The sequence below is a fragment of the Heptranchias perlo genome, chromosome 3, assembly GCF_035084215.1.
Source record: "Heptranchias perlo isolate sHepPer1 chromosome 3, sHepPer1.hap1, whole genome shotgun sequence".
Classification (NCBI taxonomy): domain Eukaryota; kingdom Metazoa; phylum Chordata; class Chondrichthyes; order Hexanchiformes; family Hexanchidae; genus Heptranchias; species Heptranchias perlo.
Genome location: NC_090327.1, coordinates 38774636 through 38800703, shown reverse-complemented (window position 1 = coordinate 38800703; position 26068 = coordinate 38774636). Strand labels below are relative to the sequence as shown.

Sequence of the window (26068 nt, the reverse complement as noted above, 5' to 3'; positions counted from 1 at the left end):
AATGCCTCTCCCACCTCCTTACAACAGAATACAAGTGCATGTCCAGTGGGGAAGTGCCAGGAAATCTGGGGCAGCACGATGAGGGTGGAAGCCTGATGCAATGGGCCTCTGCCCCTTTTCCCTCTTCCGTTACCTGGGTAATGTTCAAGGGGACAATCTCTCCTGCGTAGCACCTTCAGCATCTCAAGGCGGGATATGGGGTGGAAATGGGGCTGATGAGATACTGAGCAGGAATCGGGAGAAGGTTACAACAGGTGACTAACGGCGTAGTTGATGGAGGATGCTGCAAGACAGCTTTTACTGGTGGGGTGAGAGGCCAGAGGGGTTCAGAGAAAGAGCTGCAAGAGAGCTTGACTGTGATGGCTGAAGGCTCTGCTGGTGACTGGGCTGGGGGAGAAGATGGGAAGCGCACAGTCGTACAGATTTAGAAGAGGGGAGGTTCGAGCTGTGATGAATGATCATCAACCTGAAACGTTAACTCTGTTTCTTTCGCCACAGATGCTGCCTGACTTGCTGAGTATTTCCAGCATTTTCTGTTTTTATTATTAGACGAGGGGAGGGTTTGAGCTGAGATGTGGGGCTGGAGGTTAGTGCAAAGGAGCTTTTATGTGTAGTTTTTTTTAGTAGGTTTGAATTTCATGGAACATATCAGTACCAAAATGCTGCATAAACCCAGCAGCAATGCTCCTTCCTCTCCCTTGTATTTTGTGAACCTGAGTGCTTTGAAACAGGCGGTAGAAAGTCTTCATGCTGACACTTGGTGGGTGGAGATTCAACTAACGAAGTACTGGTGTGTTGGATTGCCCACACAACATGTTCACAGTCACTTCGTTCAGTTAGTGTTGTGCAGGTGCTAGTCCCTCGACCTGGAGAGGGAGGCAACATCAGCGACTCTCATACATCTCCTTAGAATCATATGTTACAGAACGATTGGCAAGGTGAGACGACGGATGGGTGCTGCAGTATGTGGAACCATATCCCAGCAGAAATTGTTCCCTTCCAGAGAGGAAAGGTAATGGGAGGTGGGGCAAAGTTTGTGGCAGCCTTATATTTACTTGGCTGTTTTTAAGTTGTTTATCCCATGGACTTCAGTCTTCAAAGAGACCTCTAGTGGCATCAATGGGAAATGTACAGCCTTTTTAAAATGGAATGTGAATGCTTGATTCCTAAAAGAAAACACAGAAATTGCTGAAAATATGCAGCAGGTACGCCAGCATATAAGAGAAAATTGACAGGTTACGGATTGGATGGAGGCCCTTCAAGATCCCAGACCTGCCTTTCTCTTCCAGAAGCTGTCTTGACCCACTGTGTAATTCCATTACTTTCTAGATTTCATTTCCAAGTGAGCTGAACCTCCGGCCCTGTGCGAGTTAAACTTTATTTGCTGGCGAAGTGAGATCCCTACAGTTGCTCATATTTCATTTTAATTTACTAAAATGTTTTCAATTCTCTAGATTCCTTGACCCTTTGCAAATGCATCATCTCCCAGCCAAGAGTGTGAGCAGGCTGTGTGCTGCCGAGTCTGCCTGTGCTGCTCGTGTGCCTGTATCTGATCAGCTGACTGAAAGTGTCACTCAATGATATGCTCGCGGTCAAGGCTGTGTAGCCCCTCCGAGCCAGCATGCGCTGTTCAAGCAAAACCATCAACCTGTCCTTTTTTTAAAAAAAAAAGTGATATTGAGAGTGAAAATCCCTTCTCATTTCTTTGCAATTTAAAAAAAATCCTTTGCGAGTGAATTGGTTGTTATTCATCAACAACAGGCAACCAAGACAACGTGTTTCTTTTCTCTTTCAGAGTTCTCGCCTTACACAGTCTCTGGGAAACCTCATCTGCCCCTCCAGCCCTTCCTGTAGCTCCCTCTCAAGCTCTTCACTACTGTCTAAAGTCTGCACACCGCCACGGCAACTAAATGGACTGCTGAATAGGTGAGTTATTTTGCATTGTACAGGTCCTTGTGGCTGGGATTAAAAAGGACGTAGAAGTGTTTTGCACTGTTGTTTCCGCTCAACATTTAGCATTTTGTTACCGATTTCAATTGTGTATATAATACTTTTTTTTAAAAGATTGGGAATGATCCCATCAGTTGCCTCACCGGCTTTTATCTCCACTTTTAATATTACAGTTTGCATTCCAGTCCTTTGGACAACAGTTCACTGGACAGCTCAGACACAGAGGAAATCCTGAGTAAAAGACAGCGACTGGATTGTCTTACCGTCCCTCCATCACCACCGGACAACAGCTGTGTTGCTGCCAGAGTTCGTCCTGTCCGGAGGTACAGGAAGAGGAGGCTGGTCAGATCTAACCTGGCGTGTTACCTCGGCAGAAAGGTATGTGTGACTCTCGCTAACTGTTATCAGCCAAGTAACTCTCCACACATGCTCTCAAGTTTGCCCCTCCCTTTGATAAGGAGCTGACTCTTGCTTGGGAAAAATTCCATGGACACCAGCAGCCCTCTGGTACCTCATTCAAGTGACCGTTCTTCAAAGACTGCTGGTGTCCACGGAATTTTTCCCAAGCATGAGTCAGCTCCTTATCAAAGGGAGGGGCAAACTTGAGAGCATGTGTGGAGAGTTACTTGGCTGTGGGAAGTGACCTGCCCGCCCTCAGAACCAAACTGGATTGTAGAAAAGCAGCAGCAGAAAGAGACCAATCGCTTGCTGGCATTCTCCCCAGTCCAGTGGCTGAGTAGGATTATGAATACAGACCAGGAAGATCCCAGATTTGTTCGCCAATTGGTGCTAAATTAGCCAATCTCAGTCGAGGCTGCAGTCGGGATGCTATATTTGGCGTTTGTGTGACAGAGAGAGGAAAGTTGCAGAGTTCCCAAGTGTGACCACTATGAACCAATCTCTGCTGGGATATGTGTACGTGTGCATATTGGATGAGGATAGAAGTGGGCTTGGCTGTGATCTCAAATGATCAAATAGCTTGTCTACACTTGCTTGTTTAGGCTCATGCCTGCAAAATAGCTGTACCAGAGGGTGCCCACTGGCTGCGAAAGCAGACCCCAGCATGAGTCAGCACTTTCAGGAGGAGAGGAGAGAAAAAAAGAAAAAGATTGTGTTAACGTATCAAACTTTATTCCAGTTGACAATAGTAATTAATGTAGTCCTCATATCTGATGCAGCTACAGTGTATACGAAGGTACAGAAGCACTTATACCATGTGGTCCGTTTTTGCAGGCCCAGCGCCCTCTCAGCGTTAAGTGTAGCTGTGACTGGCCCAACGTGTGCATTTTATGTGGCTCCAAAACACTGATGCAAACTATGGATCAGCCCAGCCTGCCTCCACAGGAACGTGTGGCCATAATGGAGCCCTGCTACCACCCCATACTGTCACTTCCTCAAGGTGAGTGTGTATCAATGTTACTATTATATTCAAAAGTAATTGCAGTTAGCCTTCATGGGTTTTTAATCCCCTTTCTTTTAAATGTCCCATGTCTTTGGTATTAAGTTAAATGTGCAGCTTCCCACTATTTTTTTCCTCCTATTTTCTGCCCTTGTTTTTTGTGTTCAGTAATCTTTATTTTTCTTCCTCCCCCACCCCCCACATCTTTACGGGGGGAGGGTGTGTAGTTTTATTTTGGATGAGTGGGCTAGGATGGGATGAATTGCCTCCCTCGTCCATATTTATCTTGTGAACACTCAAATCTCCTGCAGTTCTCACAGTCTTGGTTCACACCTGAAGAATCGCCATTGGAGGTGGTACCCCATTGAGACACACTGCAGGAGTAAACTTCATTGAGCTGGGTAAAATAATATGAAACGGCAAAGAAACAGGAAGGTTTTCCATCACACTGAATGTAACCGTAGGATTTCTCCAGTAGTTGGAAATATTAACTGTGTATCCTACCTTTTTTTCATTTGTTCGGGATGTGGGCAACACTGGCAAGGCTCATTTATTGTCCATCCCTCGTTGCCCTGGTGACATTAAGAGTCAGCCTCATGGTTTGGGACTAGTGTCTCGTGTAGACCAGACCATGTGGAGTAAGAAGGTTCCCTTTTCTGAAAGACATTCGTCAACCAGTTGGGTTTTTATGACAGTCTGTTGCCAGCCTACAAATGACCAGATTTATTGAGTTCAGTTTCCCCAACTTGCCCTTGTGAAATTTGAAGTCGCAGGTTGCTTGTCCAGTACCGCAGCTACTTGGCTGCTGTACCTTGTTGATGCATTGAGTGTAATAAATGAGATTCTTAAATGCCAGTGGTGTTTGTAAGGGGTAAACACTTTGGTGAGATTGACTGTTGTTTTGTTTTCAGACACACCTCTTCACGTGCACTTTGAAGCTTTACTCAAACAGGAAGAACATCAGAAACCACCTCAGAAATTGAAGTCTTTGAAGTCGTTGCCCCAAGTGAAGCAGAAGCCCCAGGACTCTGCAAAGAAAGTCTGTCAAAAACTTGCCTCATCCCTCCTCTCGTCAGCCAGTAAGTTGTCAGCTCACTTTTTTTTAATTGAGGTATATAGATGAAGAGCTACATTGCACGACACCAGTAAGATTGGAAACAGCAAGCTTGCATTTATCTGGCACCTTGAGGACAACCCATGGCACTTTACAATCAATTGAATACTTCTAAAGTGCAGTCACTGTTGTTCTGTGGATAAACACAATTTAAACACAGCAAGGTCCTACAAAAGGCATCTCAGATAAATGACCAGATCACCTGTTTTTGGTGATGTTGGTTGAGGGACGAATTACAACCAAGATACCGGGAGAATATCCTGTACTTCTTCGAACAGAGCATAGTTTTTTTTTACATCCAACTCTATAGACAGATAGGGCCTCAGTTTAACGTCTCTTCTGGAAGACTGCACCTCTGACAATACAGCACTCCCTCAGTACTGCAGTGAAGTGTCAGCCTGGATTATGCGCTGCAGTCCGTCGTAGGCTTGAACCCACAACCTGACTGAGGCGAGAGTGTAACCAACAGAGTGAAGCTGACATAAGTAGAGGAGAAAATGTATTGATTAAACGATGCCAAACTTGGTTTTAAAAACCTGTAGCTTGTAGAAGGAAAGGAACATTAAAGGAGGTAAATAGATAGAGTGGAGCTCCCTCTACACTGTCCCATCAAACAATCACAGGGCAGGTACAGCACAGGTTAGATACAGAGTAAAGCTTCCTCTATGCTGTCCCATCAAACACTCCCAGGTCAACTGTACCATGGGTTAGATGCAGAACCAACCTCCCACTACATGTCCCATCAAATACTCCTAGGCCATAGAATTATAGAAATTCCAACAGAAGGTCACCAATAAAAAGCAAAAACTGCCAATTATGGAAATTTGATACAAAAACAGAAAATGCCGGCAACACTCAGCAGGTCAGTCAGCATCTTTGCTTTCAACTGTACAGCCCTATATCAGAACTTATAAAAATGAAAGATGACAAACATTTTAATAGTCAGAATGAAGGGGAAGAGAGGGAAAACAAGAAGTATCAGTAGGATGACCTGTAACCTACTTAAAAAAAAAAGTTGAGTTCTTTGATCTAATCCCATTTCCCTGCCCTGCCCCCATATCATATTATATTCTTCCTCTTCTAGTCTCTGCTTCAATAACCACTTGTGAAACACTCCATGTTCTACTAACACTTGGAATGAAAACAATCTTCTAACTTACCACTTTGTTCTGATGATGATCTTGAGACTGCCCTCTTTGCTGATCAGTCATCCAGTAGAAACAATCTTTCATGTTTACCCTTTCAAAACCATTCACGATCTTGAAATTCTGCATTAAATTTTCCTTAAGCCTGCTTTGTCTAGTGAAAAAGCCTTCAATTTTTCGAGCCTTTCTTCAGGTCCGGTACAGCACAGCTTAGATGCAGACTACACCTCTCTTTGCACTGCCCCATTCCCAGGTCAAGTACAACAGTGGCTAGGTGCATAGTACACCGCTCTCTACACTACCTCATTCCTGGATCAGTTACATAGAATTACATAGAATGTACAGCACAGAAACAGGCCATTCGGCCCAACATGTCCATGCCGGTGTTTACGCTCAACACGAGCCTCCTCCCTCCCTACTTGATCTAACCCCATCAGCATATCCTCCTATTCCTTTCTCCCTCATGAGTTTATCTAGCTTCCCCTGAAATGCATCTATGCTAGCCGCCTCAACTACTCCTTGTGGTAGCAAGTTTCACATTCTAACCACTCTCTGGGTAAAGGAGTTTCTCCTGAATTCCCTATTGGATTTATTAGTGACGATCTTATATTTATGTCCCCTAGTTCTGGTCTCCCCCGCAAGTGGAAACATCTTCTCTACGTCTACCCTATCAAATCCTTTCATAATCTTAACGACCTCCATTAGGTCACTCCTCGGTCTTTTTTTTGAGCCCCAGGCTGCTCAGTCTTTCCTGAGAGCTATAACCTCTCAGTTCTGGTATCATCCTAGTAAATCTTTTTTGCACTTTCTCCCATGCCTCTATATCCTTTTTATAATATGGAGACCAGAAGGGTTCACAGTACTCCAAGTGTGGTCTAACCAAGGTCCTATACAATTTTAGCATAATTTCTCTGCTTTTCAATTCTGTTCCTCTAGAAATAACCCCCAGTGCATGGTTTGATTTTTTTTTAAATGGCCTTAACTTGCATCACTACTTTTAGTGATTTGTGTATCTGTACCCCCAGATCCCTCTGCCCCTTACCACATTTAGACTCTTATTATCCAAGCAGTATGTGGCCTCCTTATTCTTACTGCCAAAATGAATACCTCATACTTATCTATATTGAAATACAACAGATGTAAGGAATGTCACTTCACCTGACGAAGGAGAAAGCCTCCGAAAGCTTGTGATTTTCAAATAAAACTGTTGGACTATAACCTGGTGTTGTAAGGTTCCTTACATTTGTCAACCCCAGTCCATCACCGGCATCTCCACATCAGAAATACAACAGGGCTTAGGTGCAGAGTACACCTCTTTCTACACTGCCCCATTACCAAGTCAGGTACAACATAGAATATGCTCTGTCTACTCTCACACCAGTTTTGTTTAATCCTAACGACAAACTGGATCATCCTCTATTGCAGCAGTACTTATCATTCCAGCCACTCCTTTCCAATCTTTAAGACTTTCAGTTTCATGCCAAATCAGTGGGTGGTTTGTGCTTTGGACTCAGGCCCACTCACAAGTGTATGAGACTCATGTTCTCATCTGCTGCACCACCCAGACCTCCTCAGGCGTGGAGATGTTGATGTGTGGATTGATCATTTTTGAATGAGCTTTTTACCTAACTTGTTCAGAGGCATTTGAACCACTAGCTGCTGCTGCTTGGCCAGGATTGCAGGTTAAATGGTTCATTTTGTGCCAAACAAATGGGAATGAAGATGTTTGCTAGGCCCTAATTTTATGTGTACATGTTTGTCCTGACCATTGGCGGCTGTGCCTAAAGCCTTCTTGGCCCACAGCTCTGGAATTCTCTCGCTAAACCGCTTCACCTCCCTCTCCTCCTTTAAAAACCCTCCTCAAGGGAAAGGTGATCTATTTGAAACATATAAGATTTTGAGAGGGCTTAACAGGATAGATGCTGCGAGGCTGTTTTCCTTGGCTGGAGAGCCTAGAACTAGGAGGCACTGTCTCACGATAAGGGGTCGGCCATTTAGGACTGAGATGAGGAGAAATTTCTTCACTCAGAGGGTTATGAATCTTTGGAACTCTCTACCCCAGATGGCTGTGGTTGCTCAGTTGTTGAATATATTCAAGATTGAGATTGATAGATTTTTGGACTCTAAGGGAATCATGGGATATGGAAATAGGGCGGGAAATTGGCATTAAGGTCAAGGATCAGCCATGATCTTAGTGAATGGCGGAGCAGGCTCGAGGGGCCGTAAGGCCTACTCCTGCTCCTGTTTCTTATGTTCTTAAAACCCACCTTTGACCATTCTTCTCATAACACCTCATGATTTCTCCTTTTTTTAGCTCAATGTCAATTTTTGTCTGATTACATTGGAACATAGTGATGCGCCCTGGGACATTTTTCTACGTTAAAGGCGCTACATAAATGCAAGTTGTTCTTGTGTGAAAGGATTTTGGACATTGGGCCAATGCCCAAAATCCTGACATGTGTTTTGCATGAGAAGAGTAGATTTTTAAAAATGTAAATGAAGCTGAGCCATACAGACCAGAAGGCACTGGGTTTGATTCCTAGTCTGTGTTGAATTAGTTGATCTCAGCCCCAAATACTCTGTTCCTCTAACTCACCTTTTGTGCATCTCCCCCACTACCTTCACCCCATCATTAGTGACTGAGTTTACAGCCACCTGGGTCCTACTCTCTGTAATTGTCTCCCTAAACCTCTCCACCCTGCTCTTCATTAAAATCCTTCTCAAAACCCTTCTCTTCAGTCAAGCTTTCAGTCACCCTTCCTAATCTCTCACCATCCATTTTCCTCCTGCCTATCTGTGAAGCACCTTGAGATTTTTTTTACATTAAAGGTGCTGTATAAATGCTGGTTGTTATTGGAAGAGAAAAAGTGATGGAAGATTTGACCAAGAAAATAGGATTAATGTGTTGCAAAATCTGAATTTATACATTTTCTGGGGACCTGAAAGGGTCTTGGGTAGGGTAGTTTCCCATGTTGCAATGGAAGAGATTGTAGGTTTCTATGAAAGGATAAGCTAGTTGGGTCAAATGACCTCCCTCATCTATTCTGATCTGTGAGATTTATTTATTTCCCCCTCAGAATATGTGCAGAGCAGGAGCACATCGGAAAAGGTCTTCAAACGGCGACTGGATCACTGGCAGCCAACCTCCAAATCAGAGATTGATCCTTTTACAGAAAAGCTCAACACACAGATAAAGAAGCAGAGACCTTCTGTCCACTTAGGTAATAGAGGCTGTGCAGAAATGCCCAATATGATGATTTCACTGAGTAGTGTAGATTGTTCCTGGTAGGATTTTATTTGATTGTCAGTGATCAGAACCCAGTTAGTTCACTTCTGCCATTTGTTTCTAAAATCAGTTTTTGCATTTGATCAGGCTGGTTCTGCCGTATTTTTGATATTCCTTCCTTATCCCTCTTCTTCCAACTTTTCTCCCCTCCTTTCCTGAATGCTGTAACTCTATGGCCAGCCTCCAGTGTCTCACCCAAATGACCATTCTTTGTCTCTGAGCCCAGACAGTGAATGGTAACAGTCTATTCAACAGTGAAGGGCATCACCACTGAGCTTGATTCTGTTCTGGTCCAAAAATATATCTATCTGTAATCCTAGTAAATCATCTGTGGTTTTGCTCATGGCCAGTTGATGAATACAGGTCTTTTTTTTATACACAAGATGGCAATAGAATTGGAATAATGACATCAGAAACTTGCTCTATCTAGTGGCCTGCAACCCCATTGTGACGGTTGACATAGCAAAATTGGGTTATGATAGAATCATGGAACAATGGAGTTGCAGGCCACTTGATGGAGCAAGTTTCTGATGTCATTATTGCAATTCTATTGCCATGTTGACATAGTAATTTTACAATGGTAAATGTTGACAGAAAAGCGTGACAAAAAATCTTGACTGCCAGAAGTAAAGTTTGTGGACAGGAAATGTGTGCCCTAATAATATATCAATAAGTTTTGCATACAACACACACTTGCTGTGAGCAACAAACTTACTTTCTGTCACACTTAAGCTGTCAGACATAACACTTCATCATATCCTTTGACTCACCATGAGCATGGCCACAGAAGATTTATTTTATAAGTAATACAGAGCGGCATGCACACAAACATTATCTTTCCAACAAGGGCTAGTGGACAGGAGCTGAAATCGGGCATAACTTTTGCTCTTTCCCTAGACCAGGAGTACTGAGTCCTATTGTCGCACCGGAGCTGCTGCCCCAGAGATGGGGGATCGAGCATTAGAATTCTGTACTGCCCAGTACCTCACCAGATGCTGTGTTTATCAACCATTGAGGGATGCTGTGTTTATCAACCATTTTCAACAGAGCTCGTGATTCTGTGGGTGATCATGCTTCTCCAGGGTGCCCTACGCGTTCTCTTAAATCTGCAAACTGAGCAGGCATGCTGTCCAGTGAAGTAGGCCCAAAGGACACCATATGTGTCTGAAATCGGTCTTTTTGGAGACCATTTGTGGGTCTTTATTTCTGTTTTGAATTCCATTTTTTTCTCATTGTTTGCTGAACAGCATTGAACATTTGGCTAAAACTGGGGGAAAAAGAGATATCTAAGCACCTAACCATTTTGTTCTGAATATAGGATAGCTCACAGTTCACCTCTCCCCTTCATGGGTTAGGACACCATCTGATGTGGTACTGGGTTATATACGGACTATAAACTCTACGGACTAAAAGCTCAATCCACTGTCTGTGCCGAGTTAGCTGATTTCAGCCCGGGCAGCATTTGGAACCTAAAAATTAGATTAGCCTGCGAAAGAAAAAAATCACTCTAGGTTCGTGTCCTGGTCGCTTTCTCATGACCTCTGCACAAAGTACGCATGTGTGGATATCAGCTGAGGACAGAATCAGGTTTCAGCTGTGATGCTTCCTATAGCCGAAACTCTTGCCAACATGACCTATGTAGGCTTAGTCATAAGAATGCTTATTTGAGTGAGGCACAGGCGAGGGAACAGTGAAGATAAAAAGAACTTGGATGATCGAGAACCTTTCACTTCCTTGAGACACCCTGAAGCTATTTTAGATTACTTTTGAAGTGCAGTTTTGTAGGCACATGTGGCAGCCAGTTTGAACATAGCAAGATCCCACAAGCAGCAAATAAGATGGATGATTAGTTAATTTGTTTTGGTGATGGTGGTTGAGGGAATAATATTGGCCAGGGCACCAGAGAACTCCCTTCTCCTCTTCAAGTAGTGCCACGGGACCTTCAACATCTACCTGAACAGGGCCTCAGTTTAACCAAAAGACTGAACTTCCACCAAGGCCTGGATTATGGAGTGGGGCTTGATCGCACTGACTCGGAGGCACAACTGATGCTCCGCCCAATGAGAGTCAGTATCTTCAGGACAAGAAGATGAAAAATTGGAAAAATCCACAATCCAAACAGGATTTTGCTCAGTCACTGCAAGCTTTGATAGAACTTTTGTTTAAATGTTTTTGGAAAGACCACTGCCTGACAGTTTGAAACTTTGCTTTTTTTTCCACATCTATTGTTTTGCACACCTCCTATTTTCACAATGATGTGGAGATGCCGGTGATGGACTGGGGTTGACAATTGTAAACAATTTTACAAGACCAAGTTATAGTCCAGCAATTTTATTTTAAATTCACAAGCTTTCGGAGGCTTCCTCCTTCGTCAGGTGAACAATGTGAAAATGAAATCCTCGAGATGAAATCGCATTTATAATTCACAGAACAATGCTTGGTGAGTCCAGACAGTTTTTTCAACTGCCCGTTGCCAAGGCAATCAGTGTGCAGACAGACAGGTGTTACCTGCCAGGTCTCACAGAATATACAAATCACCAAAAAAAAACAACAAACAAAAAAAAAACAGAGATAGAGAGGTAGAAACATAGAAAAGACAGCAACTGACCCGTTATATTAAAAACAGATAACATTTGTTCGCTGGTGGGGTAACGTGTAGCGTGACATGAACCCAAGATCCCGGTTGAGGCCGTCCTCATGGGTGCGGAACTTGGCTATCAATTTCTGCTCGACGATTTTGCGTTGTCGTGTGTCTCGAAGGCCGCCTTGGAGTACGCTTACCCGAAGGTCGGTGGATGAATGTCCATGACTGCTGAAGTGTTCCCCGACTGGGAGGGAACCCTCCTGTTTGGCGATTGTTGCGCGGTGTCCGTTCATCCGTTGTCGCAGCGTCTGCATGGTCTCGCCAATGTACCATGCTCTGGGGCATCCTTTCCTGCAACGTATGAGGTAGACAACGTTGGCCGAGTCACAGGAGTATGAACCATGCACCTGGCGGGTGGTGTCCTCTCGTGTGATGGTGGTATCTGTGTCGATGATCTGGCATGTCTTGCAGAGGTTACCGTGGCAGGGTTGTGTGGTGTCGTGGACGCTGTTCTCTTGAAAGCTAGGTAATTTGCTGCGAACGATGGTCTGTTTGAGGTTGGGTGGCTGTTTAAAGGCGAGTAGTGGAGGTGTGGGGATGGCCATAGCGAGGTGTTTGTCCTCATTGATGACATGTTGAAGGCTGCGGAGAACATGGCGTAGTTTCTCCGCTCCGGGGAAGTACTGGACGCCAAAGGGTACTCTGTTGGTTGCGTCCCGTGTTAGTCTCCTGAGGAGGTCTATGCGATTTTTTGCTGTGGCCCGTCGGAACTGTCGATCGATGAGTCGAGCGTCATATCCCGTTCTTACTAGGGCGTCTTTCAGCGTCTGTAGGTGTCCATCGCGTTCCTCCTCGTCTGAGCAGACCCTGTGTATTCGCAGGGCCTGTCCATAGGGGATGGCCTCTTTGACGTGGTTAGGGTGGAAGCTGGAAAAGTGGAGCATCGTGAGGTTGTCCGTGGGCTTGCGGTAGAGTGAGGTGCTGAGGTGCCCGTCTTTGATGGAGATTCGTGTGTCCAAGAAAGAAACTGATTCTGAGGAGTAGTCCATGGTGAGCTTGATGGTGGGATGGAACTTGTTGATGTTATCGTGTAGTCTCTTTAGTGATTCCTTGCCGTGGGTCCATAGAAAGAAAATGTCGTCGATGTATCTGGTGTATAGTGTTGGTTGGAGGTCTTGTGCAGTGAAGAAGTCCTGCTCGAACTTGTGCATGAAAATGTTGGTGTATTGGGGTGCGAATTTGGTCCCCATGGCTGTTCCGTGTGTTTGGGTAAAGAACTGGTTATCGAAGGTGAAGACATTGTGATCCAGGATGAAGCGGATGAGTTGTAGGATGGCTTCCGGAGATTGGCTGTTGTTGGTGTTGAGTATTGATGCTGTCGCAGCGATGCCGTCATCGTGGGGAATACTGGTGTATAGTGCCGAGACGTCCATCGTGGTGAGAAGTGTTCCTGGTTCAACTGGTCCGTGGGTACTGAGTTTTTGTAGGAAGTCTGTAGTGTCGCGACAGAAGCTGGGGTTTCCCTGTACGATGGGTTTCAGGATGCCCTCGATGTATCCAGAGAGGTTCTCACACAGGGTTCCGTTGCCTGATACAATAGGACGTCCGGGTGTGTTGGCTTTGTCGACAAGATTTCAGGGACCCCAAGATTTCAGCAGCGAACCCAATGAGACAATCGATGATCCGGAACAGCAGACAGAGGGATCCGCGGTACAGCAACCGAAGAGGAAAGAGTCAAACTAGACTCCACCGGAGGGTCGTTGCCCTCAGCTGGACATGTATGCTCAAGCTGTCAGGAAATGCGTCAATGCCAGATTCATCAGCCGCACTCAGAAGACAGTCCAGAATGTCACCCGAGCACAACGCAACGCCATCAACGCTCTCAAGACCAACCGCAACATCGTCATCAAACCAGCGGACAAAGGAGGAGCCATGGTCATACAGAACAGAACGGACTATTGCAAAGAAGCATACCGACAACTGGACAACCAGGAACACTACAGACAGTTACCCGCAGATCCGACCAAAGAACACACCCACCAGCTCAACAAACTGATCAAGACCTTCGATCCAGACCTTCAAAGCATCCTACGCACTCTCATCCCACGTACTCCCCGCGTGGGAGACTTCTACTGCCTCCCAAAGATACACAAAGCCAACACACCCGGACGTCCTATCGTATCAGGCAACGGAACCCTGTGTGAGAACCTCTCTGGATACATCGAGGGCATCCTGAAACCCATCGTACAGGGAACCCCCAGCTTCTGTCGCGACACTACAGACTTCCTACAAAAACTCAGTACCCACGGACCAGTTGAACCAGGAACACTTCTCACCACGATGGACGTCTCGGCACTATACACCAGTATCCCCCACGATGACGGCATCGCTGCAACAGCATCAATACTCAACACCAACAACAGCCAATCTCCGGAAGCCATCCTACAACTCATCCGCTTCATCCTGGATCACAATGTCTTCACCTTCGATAACCAGTTCTTTACCCAAACACACGGAACAGCCATGGGGACCAAATTCGCACCCCAATACCCCAACATTTTCATGCACAAGTTCGAGCAGGACTTCTTCACTGCACAAGACCTCCAACCAACACTATACACCAGATACATCGACGACATTTTCTTTCTATGGACCCACGGCAAGGAATCACTAAAGAGACTACACGATAACATCAACAAGTTCCATCCCACCATCAAGCTCACCATGGACTACTCCTCAGAATCAGTTTCTTTCTTGGACACACGAATCTCCATCAAAGACGGGCACCTCAGCACCTCACTCTACCGCAAGCCCACGGACAACCTCACGATGCTCCACTTTTCCAGCTTCCACCCTAACCACGTCAAAGAGGCCATCCCCTATGGACAGGCCCTGCGAATACACAGGGTCTGCTCAGACGAGGAGGAACGCGATGGACACCTACAGACGCTGAAAGACGCCCTCGTAAGAACGGGATATGACGCTCGACTCATCGATCGACAGTTCCGACGGGCCACAGCAAAAAATCGCATAGACCTCCTCAGGAGACTAACACGGGACGCAACCAACAGAGTACCCTTTGGCGTCCAGTACTTCCCCGGAGCGGAGAAACTACGCCATGTTCTCCGCAGCCTTCAACATGTCATCAATGAGGACAAACACCTCGCTATGGCCATCCCCACACCTCCACTACTCGCCTTTAAACAGCCACCCAACCTCAAACAGACCATCGTTCGCAGCAAATTACCTAGCTTTCAAGAGAACAGCGTCCACGACACCACACAACCCTGCCACGGTAACCTCTGCAAGACATGCCAGATCATCGACACAGATACCACCATCACACGAGAGGACACCACCCACCAGGTGCATGGTTCATACTCCTGTGACTCGGCCAACGTTGTCTACCTCATACGTTGCAAGAAAGGATGCCCCAGAGCATGGTACATTGGCGAGACCATGCAGACGCTGCGACAACGGATGAACGGACACCGCGCAACAATCGCCAAACAGGAGGGTTCCCTCCCAGTCGGGGAACACTTCAGCAGTCATGGACATTCATCCACCGACCTTCGGGTAAGCGTACTCCAAGGCGGCCTTCGAGACACACGACAACGCAAAATCGTCGAGCAGAAATTGATAGCCAAGTTCCGCACCCATGAGGACGGCCTCAACCGGGATCTTGGGTTCATGTCACGCTACACATTACCCCACCAGCGAACAAATGTTATCTGTTTTTAATATAACGGGTCAGTTGCTGTCTTTTCTATGTTTCTACCTCTCTATCTCTGTTTTTTTTTTGTTTGTTGTTTTTTTTTGGTGATTTGTATATTCTGTGAGACCTGGCAGGTAACACCTGTCTGTCTGCACACTGATTGCCTTGGCAACGGGCAGTTGAAAAAACTGTCTGGACTCACCAAGCATTGTTCTGTGAATTATAAATGCGATTTCATCTCGAGGATTTCATTTTCACATCGTTCACCTGACGAAGGAGGAAGCCTCCGAAAGCTTGTGAATTTAAAATAAAATTGCTGGACTATAACTTGGTGTTGTAAAATTGTTTACTATTTTCACAATGACCGCTACACAGGGAACAGGTAGAAAATCTGTTTCCTACTCATTCAAATCTCACTATGTCAAGCACCTTCTGTGCTTGAGAGAGCAGGTGACTTAATACCAGGCTTCCAGAAATGCTGCTGTTAAGCTTCCCGCTAGTTGGCACCCAGTGGTGTCTCAGGAATGCTTACCCTCTGATTTAGCTGAGATCTCATTGGGCACTCAGTGGATTGAATGCAAATTATTTCTTTCTTCCACTACCCTGTGTAATACTAAGCGATATAGACCAGAAGGTCCCAGGCTGTATCCTTGATCTACTGGGCTAGCTGATGTCAGCCAGGTCAACAACGGGCACTACAATTGGCCTCAATACCCCCGGTTCTGATCACTGTTCACTGACCCCTGCTACAAAAGTGTGAATAGTTGGACCATTGGTCAGAACAGGATCAAACTCACCAGTAGTCAAATAGCTTGCTGACACTCATTGTCTTGACTCACAACTGAAGAATGGCCACTTGGGTGAGGTACTGACAGCAAGACTGAGGAGGAAAGGACCTCAACCAGGGAATGTGATAAATCACACTCTGGAAAAGTACAACTCTGACTATTGTCCAAGACCCTCGCAGCTTTCAAAGACGAGTAGTGTGAACCCCAGGTCTGTTAGTTGCACTAGGGAGAGGAGAAGTTGCATTACACATTGACACTGCAATGTTTATCGCCTTCATCTGCTGCACATAACTGCACTGTGCGGTTTTGTTTATTACTTTAACAGCTCTTGTTGATTTTCATACACTCTTGATATTTTGAAGTGGGCAAAATACAGCTTCTGAATCTGAAACAGTTCTTTATGCACAGCAGCTAGTGGAAGTGGAGTAACAAATTCAGTCCCTGCAGGGACATAGGTAGAAAACTTAAAATTTTATGGACTTTTTTACTTTACAGTTGATAGATTTATAAAGTCAGTTTATATAAGTTTGGTCACTGAAGTAACCTTGAATCAGAAATTCATAGTTTGTAAGGGCTGTGGGTATTTTCATCAGTTGGCTGAAAAGGGATCGAGACATAACGCATTAAATCACAGACTTGAATTTGCTGCAAATTTCAAGAAATCAACTACCAACTAAAAGCTACAAATACTTCAACAAGGTGTTAAAAACAAGACAAACTAAGTTAATTTCCTCTGTGATTCCTGGTTTTCAGGCTCCAAGGAGATTGTGCGGCTGGTTTGGGGGGGGCGTGGAGGAGAGGGAGAAGCGGCAAAGAACGGGGGTCATGATGCGCATATATTGTACCATGATAATATGGAACATGCTCGATGGACCAGCTGGTCATTTCCAGTCTTGGTTTCTGTATTTTCATATGTATTTATCTCCAATCTCAACTCCTCCTTTGTTCCCTCCCCCTCTCTTTCCCTGCATTCTCATTCCCTCCCCCCTCTCTCATTCTCTCCCCCTCTCTCTCATTATATGTATTTCTCTCTAATCTCAACTCCTCCTTTGTTCCCTCCCCCTCTCATTCCTTCCCCCTCTTTCCCTCCCTTTTCCCCTCCTCTCTCTCTTTTCCTCGCCCCCTCTTTCCCTCCCCCCTCTCTCATATGTATTTATCCCGAATCTCAACCCCTCCTTTGTTCCCTCCCCCCCTCTCATTCCTTCCCCCTCTTTCCCTCCCTTTTTCCCTCCTCTCTTTTCCTCGCCCCCCTCTTTCCCTCCCCCCTCTCTCATTATACGTATTTCTCCCTAATCTCAACTCCTCCCACCCTCTCTTTTCCTGTCCCCTCTCTCTCCACCCTCGCAGTCCCCTCTCGCCCCCGCCCTCGCAGTCCCCTCTCGCCACCCCCACTCTTGCAGTCCCCTCTCGCCGCCCGCACCCTGGCAGTCCTCTCTCGCCGCCCGCACCCTGGCAGTCCCCTCTCGCCGCCCGCACCCTGGCAGTCCCCTCTCGCCGCCCGCACCCTGGCAGTCCCCTCTCGCCGCCCGCACCCTGGCAGTCCCCTCTCGCCGCCCGCACCCTGGCAGTCCCCTCTCGCCGCCCGCACCCTGGCAGTCCCCTCTCGCCGCCCGCACCCTGGCAGTCCCCTCTCGCCGCCCGCACCCTGGCAGTCCCCTCTCGCCGCCCGCACCCTGGCAGTCCCCTCTCGCCGCCCGCACCCTGGCAGTCCCCTCTCGCCGCCCGCACCCTGGCAGTCCCCTCTCGCCGCCCGCACCCTGGCAGTCCCCTCTCGCCGCCCGCACCCTGGCAGTCCCCTCTCGCCGCCCGCACCCTGGCAGTCCCCTCTCGCCGCCCGCACCCTGGCAGTCCCCTCTCGCCGCCCGCACCCTGGCAGTCCCCTCTCGCCCCCATCGCCCTCGCAGTCCCCTCTCGCCCCCATCGCCCTCCCCTACCACCTTCGCGGTCCCCTCTCCTCCACCCTCACGATCTTCTCTCCTCCACCCCCACCCTCGCGATCCCCTCTCCTTCACCCCACCCTCGCGGTCCCCTCTCCTTCACCACCCCCCACCCTCGCGGTCCCCTCTCCCCCACCCTCGCGGTCCCCTCTCCTCCACCCTCACGGTCCCCTCTTCTTCCCTCTCCCCGTACCCCACACCCTTGCAGTCCACTCAGCTGTATAACGAAGAGCCTTGCTTCAGCCACAAAGGAGCCCAGATGCTGCTGGTTGCTCACCCCAGCTATGAATGTTCAGTCCATATTATGGACTGGAGCTAGAGTCAGATTTTACTGGGTTCTACCACGACATGATCATCTGTACAGTTACAGCATATCCCAGCTTTTATATCATGGCAGGCCATAAATTCAGGGAGTCGGACAAACTCACAACTCCTGTTTTTTTTCTGTCTTAATGGGACATCTTATTTCTCCCCCCCACCCCCCAAGACATTTTTGAATTCTCTACTTCTCTCAGAAAGAACAACTAATCAAGTATCTGACAATAACAGTACTCTGAAGTCTGCCTTATTTATTTTTAACTGTAAAAATTTGAACATTTCACACAAGAATACCGTGATTTGGAGCCAACATTGAACAGTCATTAACTTGTTTCCTATTCCAGCTTCCCAGGGGCGACTCCCTTTGAAAGTACCCAGGCTTTCCTTACATAATCTGGGGAAATGATCAACACACAACTTTTCCATTCAAAAATCAGCTCCAAGAGGTGTGCAACTGTGTGTGATATCCTTGTGCATCATTAAACATACTGCAATCACCATGCACACCTCGTGGAGTGGCGTTTGGAAGAAACCCTCTGAATCAGCAGCTCACCCTACAAAAAAACGCACACACGTGCAGTTAAATAGGCCTGATTGACTCCTCCTTTCTGTTTTGTTAACTGATGTCAGTTGTGATTCTGGCACGATCAGGAGAGTATAATCAGGCCATTGCTATCACCATCCAGTAACCCGTACTGAGAAGTTAACATAAATCAACTTACATTTATATAGCGCTTTTAACGTAGTAAAACGTCCCAAGGCGCATCACAGGAGCGTAATCGGACAAAAATTGACACCGAGCCGAAGAAGACGACATTAGAACAGGTGACCAAAGGTTTAGTGAGAGAGAGAGGCTTAAAGGAGGGGAGAGGTGAGGAGGTTTGGGGAGGGAATTCCAGAGCTTAGGGCCTAGATGGCTGGAGGCATGAGTGGCAATGGTGGGGTGAAGGAAGTGGGGGGCTGCACAAGAGGAGACAACAGGTCCCCACAATTAAATACCCGGCAGACATTCACCATCGGTACTCAAACATGAAAGAGTACAACAGCGTAGTGGTTAGGGTACTGGACTAGCAATCTGGAGGCTGCGAGTTCATATCCCACCATGACATGTTGTGAAAATGAATTCAATCATGGGGTTGACCAAATCCTAAGAACAAATTAAAAAGGAGGTTTCTGGGGCTCATGAAGCTGTGGCACATTCAGGAAAGGAGAAAATGAGGTGGAGAAATAAATTCCACAGCAGAATTGTGTGCGTGTCCGCACAGCCAGAGTTGGTAACAATCGCACCTGCAGGAAAGGAAGTCAGAGAATCATACAAAATTTACGGAACAGAAGGGAACCATTTGGTCCATCGTGTCTGCGCCAGCTGAGAAACGAGCCACCCAGCCGAATCTCACTTTCCCGCATTTGGTCCGTAGCCCTGCAGGTCACGGCTCTTCAGGTGCACATCCAGGTATTTTTTAAATGAGTTGAGAGTTTCTGCCCCTACCACCCTCTCAGGCAGTGAGTTCCAGACCCCCACCACCCTCTGGGTGAAAAATGTTTTCCTCATTTGTGCTCTAATCCTTCTACCAATCACTTTAAATCTGTGGTTATTGACCCCTTTGCTAAGGGAAATAGGTCCTTCCTATCCGCTCTATCTCGGCCCCTAATAATTTTGTACACCTCAATCAAATCACTCCTTAGCCTCCTCTGTTCCAAGGAATACAACCCCAGTCTATCCACCGTATCTACCTGTCCTGCTACCTTCAGGGATCTGTGGACATGCACCTCAAGGTCCTTCACTTCTTCTGCACCTCTCAGTATCCTCCCATTTACTGTGTATTCCTTTGCCTTGTTTGCTTTCCACAAATGCATTTCCTCACACTTCTCCGGATTGAACTCCATTTGCCACTTTTCTGCCCATCTGACCAGTCCATTGATATCTTCCTGCAATCTACAGCTTTCCTCCTCACTATCAACCACACGGCTTATCTTTGTGTCATCCGCAAATTTCTTAATCATGCCCCCTACGTTTAAGTCCAAATCGTTGATGTGTACCACAAAAAGCAAAGGACCTAGTACCGAGCCCTGCGGCACCCCACTGGAAACAGCCCTCCTGTTGCAAAAACACCCGTTGACCATTAACTTTTGCTTCCTGCCACTGAGCCAATTTTGGATCCAATTTACCACATTCCCTTGGATCCCATGGGCCTTTACTTTTTTGACCAATCTGCCATGTGGAACCTTGTCAAAATCCTTGCTATAATCCATGTAGACTACATCAGTTGTGCTAACCTCATCGATCCTCCTTGTCACCTCCTCGAAAAATTCAATCAAGTTAGTCAGACATGACCTCCCCTTAACAAATCCGTGCTGACTGTCCTTGATTAGTTCGTGCCTTTCTAAGTGACAGTTTATCCTGTCCCTCACAATTGATTCCAATAATTTGCCCACCACTGAGGTTAGGCTGACAGGCCTGTAATTACTCGGTCTCTTCTTCACTCCCTTTTTCAACAACGGTACAACGTTAGCAGTCCTCCAATCCTCCGGCACTACACCTACATCCAACTAGAACCAATTTAGAGAACAAGCGATCCGAGACTGGGTATTGTGCAATGAGAAAGGATTAATTAACAATCTTGTTGTGCGGGGTCCCTTAGGGAAGAGCGACCATAACATGATAGAATTCCTCATTAAGATGGAGAGTGAAGTAGTCAATTCCGAAACTAGGGTCCTGAATCTAAATAAAGGAAATTACGAAAGTATGAGGTATGAGTTGGCTAGGATAGATTGGGGAACTTTACTAAAAGGGATGACGGTGGATAGGCAATGGCTAATATTTCAAGAACGTGTGCAGGAATTACAACAATTATTCATTCCTGTCTGGCGCAAAAATAAAACAGGAAAGGTGGCTCAACCGTGGCTTACAAAAGAAATTGGGGATAGTATTAGATCCAAAGAGGAGACATATAAAATTGCCAGAAAAAGCGGTTCAGAATTCAGCAAAGGAGAACAAAGGGATTGATTAAGAGGGAAAATGGAGTATGAGAGTAAACTAGCAGGGAACATAAAAACTGACTGTAAAGGCTTCTATAAATATGTCAAGAGAAAAAGATTAGTGAAGACAAATGTAGGTCCCTTTCAGTCAGAAATGGGGGAAATTATAATGGGGAACAAAGGAATGGCAGAACAATTAAGGGTTCTGGCTTCACAAAGGAGGACCCAAATAACCTCCCGGAAATGTTAGGGAACCAAGGGTCTAGTGAGAGGGAGGAACTGAAGGAAATCAGTATTAGTAAAAAAAATAGTGCTAGGGAAATTAATGGGGCTAAAGGCTGACAAATCCCAGGGCCTGATAATCTACATCCCAGAGTACTAAAGGAAGTGGCCCCGGAAATAGTGGATGCATTGGTGGTCATCTTCCAAAATTCTATCGACTCTGGAACAGCTCCTACAGACTGGAGGGTGGCAAATGTAACCCCACTATTTAAAAAAGGAGGGAGAAAAAACAGGGAATTACAGACCAGTTAGCCTAACATCAGTAGTGGGGAAAATGCTCGAGTCCATTGTAAAAGATGTGATAACAGAACACTTGGAAGGCATTAACGGGATTGGACAAAGTCATCATGGGTTTATGAAAGGGAAATCATGCTTAACAAATCTACTGGAGTTTCTTGAGGAGGTAACTCGTAGAATAGATAGGGGAGAACCAGTGGATGTGGTGTATTTGGATTTTCAGAAGGCTTTTGATAAGGTCCCACACAAGAGGTGAGTGTGCAAAATTAAAGCACATGGGATTGGGGGTAATATACTGGCATGGATTGAGAATTGGTTGACAGACAAGAAAGGGAGAGTAGGAATAAACGGGTCTTTTTCCGGGTGGTCGGCAGTGACTAGTGGGGTACCGCAGGGATCAGTGCATGGGCCCCAGCTATTCACAATATATATCAATGATTTGGATGAGGGAACGGAATGTAACATTTCCAAGTTTGCAGGCGACACAAAGCTGGGGTGGAATGTGAGCTGTGAGGAGGATGCAAAGAGGCTCCAATGTGATTTAGACAAGTTGGGTGAGTGGGCAAGAACATGGCAGATGCAGTATAACGTGGATAAATGTGAGGTTATTCATTTTGGTTGTTAAAACAGAAAGACAGATTATTATCTGAATGGTGATAGATTGGGAAAATGGGAGGTGCAACGAGACCTTGGTGTCCTTGTACACCAGTCGCTGAAAGCGAGCATTCAGGTGCAGCAAGCAGTTAGGAAGGCGAATGGTATGTTGACGTTCATTGCAAGAGGATTTGAGTACAGGAACAGGGATGTCTTACTGCAGTTGTACAGGGCCTTGGTGAGACCACATCTGGAGCATTGTGTGCAGTTTTGGTCTCCTTATCTGAGGAAGGATGGCCTTGCCATGGAGGGAGTGCAACGAAGGTTTACCAGACTGATTCCTGGCATGGCAGCACTGATGTATGAGGAGAGATTGGGTCGACTAGGCCTATATTCACTCGAGTTTAGAAGAATGAGAGGTGATCTCATCGAAACATATAAAATTCTAACAGGAGTAGACAGACAAGATGCAGGGAGGATGTTCCCGATGGCTGGAGAGTCCAGAACCAGGGGTCACAGTCTCAGGATCCGGGGTATGCCATTTAGAACCGAGATGAGGAGAAATTTCTTCACTCAGAGGGTGGCGAACCTGTGGCATTCTCTACCACGGAAGGCAGTGGAGGCCAAGTCATTAAATATATTCAAGAAGGAGATAGATATATTTCTTAATGTTAAAGGGATCAAGGGATATGGGAAAAAAGCGGGAACAGGGTACTGAGTTAGACGATCAGCCATGATCATTTTGAATGGCGGAGCAGGCCCGAAGTGCCGAATGGCCGACTCTTGCTCCTATTTTCTATGTTTCTATGTATCCAGTGAAGTTTGGAAAATGATTGTTAAAGCCTCCGCTATTTCCTCCCTGGCTTCTTTTAACAGCCTGAGATACATTTTATCTGGCCCTGGTGATTTATCCACTTTCAAAGATGCTAATCCCTTAAATACGTCCTCTCTCACTGTTTATCCCATCCAATATTTCACACTCCTCCTTAACTTCAATCCCTGCATCATCCCTCTCCTTTGTGAAAACAGATGCAAAGTATTCATTAAGAACCATACCCACATCTTCCGCCTCCACACATAGTTTACCTTTTTGGTCTCTAATTGGTCCTACGCTTTCCTTAGTTATCCTCTTGCTCTTAATGTATTTATCAATTGGAGATTCATCATTGCAGCACAGCTTGTTATATATTAATAGTGGGAGCTTTATAAAGCATTACCTCTCATCTCCCAAAACATCGATAGAAAGGAATGAATAATGTACTGAGCACTACTAACCATGTGTTACTTTCTTTCCACACAGTGCTCAATAAACGACACAAAGCAGCTTCGAGTTCATCCCCGTCATTGCTGAGCCCCCAGACTCCAAAACCCAGTTCAATGTTGCACCAGTCGCCTTCCTACACGGACACCCCTCCTTCAGTCGTACACAATCAACCAGTATCATCCACCAGTTCTACACCAGTAAGTTAAAGCCTAGGTTGTTGATATGATATTCATCTGCATATGCTGGGACTTCAGTTATGTGGAGAGACCAGACAAGCTGAGATTGTTCTCCTTTGAGCAGAGAAGGTGAAGAGGCGTTCAAAGTTTTGAAGGGTTTTGCTCAGAGTAAAGGAGGAGAAACTGTTTCCACTGGCAGGAGGGTAGATAACCAGAGGGCACAGATTTAGGATAATTGATAAAAGAATCGAAGGGGAGATGAGGAGAAATTTTTTTACACAGCGAGCTATGATGATCTGGAATGCACTGCCTGAAAGGGTGGTGGAAGCAGATTCAGTAGTAACTTTCAAAAGAGATTTGGATATATACTTGAAAAAGAAAAATTTGTAGGGCTATGGGGAAGGAGCTGGGGAGTGGGACTAACTGGATAGCTCTTTCAAAGATTCAGCACAGGCATGTTGGGCTGAGTGGCCTCTTTCTGTGCTGTAAAATTCTATGCTCTCAAAGCATTTTAATTTGGGTCAGGAGATATGAACCTTGCCCACACAAGGTACTGACTGACCCTCACTCCCTATAAACAACGTCGCAATTTGAAGCTTCAAGAAGCAGGAGGAATTCCACCATGCTGCTGTGCTGTTTTCTATGTTCTGAGAGATTCTTAACTTTTCTAGGTTTTTTTATGAATGAGGCTTCCTTGTTATTTTTTAATGTACCTGTTCTGTGCTCATTTTAAAATAACAGGATTATTTCAATTCCTACGCATGACTGTCTAAAGGAGAGTATCACAACCACACGCCCTTAAAGGAAAGTCTGTGTTTGTAGTAGAAGTAATAAGTCTGGCGACCCTACCTAAGCGTGAGCGGTCGATCCTGAAAACCGGACGTAGCAAGTAAGGAACATGAAATTATCTCAGAACATCCCAAAGCGCTTCTCAACCAACAAATCCATTTTGAAATGCAGTCACTTGTGTTATGTAGGTAAATGGGAATCAGAGGGAAAACTCACCAGTGGCTAGAATCATTGCTAGCACAAAGGAAGATGGTAGTGGTTGTTGGAGGCCAATTATCTCAGCCCCTGGACATTGCTGCAGGAGTTTCTCAGGGCAGTGTCCTCGGCCCAACCATCTTCAGCTGCTTCATCAATGACCTTCCCTCTATCATAAGATCAGAAATGGGGATGCTCGCTGATGATTGCACAATGTTCAGTTCCATTCGTAACCCCTCAGATAGTGAAGCAGTCCATGCCCACATGCAGCACAACCTGGACAACATCCAGGCTTGGGCTGATAAGTGGCAAGTAACATTCGTGCTACACAAGTGCCAGTCAATGACCATCTCCAACCAGAGAGAGTCTAACCACCTCCCCTTCACATTCAACGGCGTTACCATCGCCGAATTCCCCACCATCAACATCCTGAGGGTCACCATTGACCTGAAACTTAACTGGATTAGCCACACACATACTGTGGCTACAAGAGCAGGTCAGAGGCTGGGTATTCTGTGGTGTATGACTCACCTCCTGACTCCCCAAAGTCTTTCCACCATCTACAAGACACGTGTCAGGAATATGATGGAATACTCTCCACTTGCCTGGATGAGTGCAGCTCCAACAACACTCAAGAAGCTCGACACCATCCAGGACAAAGCAGCCCGCTTGATTGGCACCCCATCCACCACCCTAAATATTCACTCCCTCCACCACCAACGCACCGTGGCTGCAGTGTGTACCATCGACAAGATGCACTGCAGCAATTCGCCGAGGCTTCTTCGACAACACCTCCCAAACCCGCGACCTCTACCACCTAGAAGGACAAGGGCAGCAGGCGCATGAGAACACCACTACCTGCATGTTCCCCTCCAAGTCACACACCATCCTGACTTGGAAATATATTGCTGTTACTTCATCGTCGCTGGGTCAAAATGCTGGAACTCTCGACCTAACAGCACTGTGGGAGAACCTTCACCACGTGGACTGCAGCGGTTCAAGAAGGCAGCTCACCACCATCTTCTCAAGGTCAATTAGGGATGGCCACACCCCAAGAATGAATTTTTAAAAATGCGACAGGCAATTTATGCATAGCACAGTTCCACAAGGAATAAATGTCCAGATGTTGGTTGAGGGATCAATGTTATTGAAATCACCAGGAGAACTCCCTGTTCTAGTGTCATGGCATCCTTTACATCCATCTGAACAGGCTGACGGTGCCTTGGTTTAATGTGTCATCCAAAAGACATCTTACCGCTCATAACTGCGCTGAAGTGACTACATTTCAAAAGTACTTCATTGGCTATAAAGCCCCT

At 46.2% G+C, this 26068-nt stretch overlaps 1 protein-coding gene across 4 annotated transcripts in view; it reads left to right on the top strand.

Moving 5' to 3' along the window:
• Positions 1 to 26068, top strand: part of LOC137312488 (KAT8 regulatory NSL complex subunit 1-like) — a 201835-nt gene that overhangs the window by 168429 nt on the left and 7338 nt on the right. For 3 of the 4 annotated variants that reach the window (XM_067979045.1, XM_067979040.1, XM_067979035.1), the window contains exons 4-9: positions 1796 to 1926; positions 2124 to 2328; positions 3184 to 3349; positions 4261 to 4428; positions 8686 to 8829; positions 23629 to 23789. In XM_067979045.1, the coding sequence (XP_067835146.1) occupies positions 1796 to 1926; positions 2124 to 2328; positions 3184 to 3349; positions 4261 to 4428; positions 8686 to 8829; positions 23629 to 23789 (975 nt within the window). The remainder of the gene's footprint in view (positions 1 to 1795; positions 1927 to 2123; positions 2329 to 3183; positions 3350 to 4260; positions 4429 to 8685; positions 8830 to 23628; positions 23790 to 26068) is intronic. The other variant, XM_067979051.1, reaches the window with a different exon arrangement.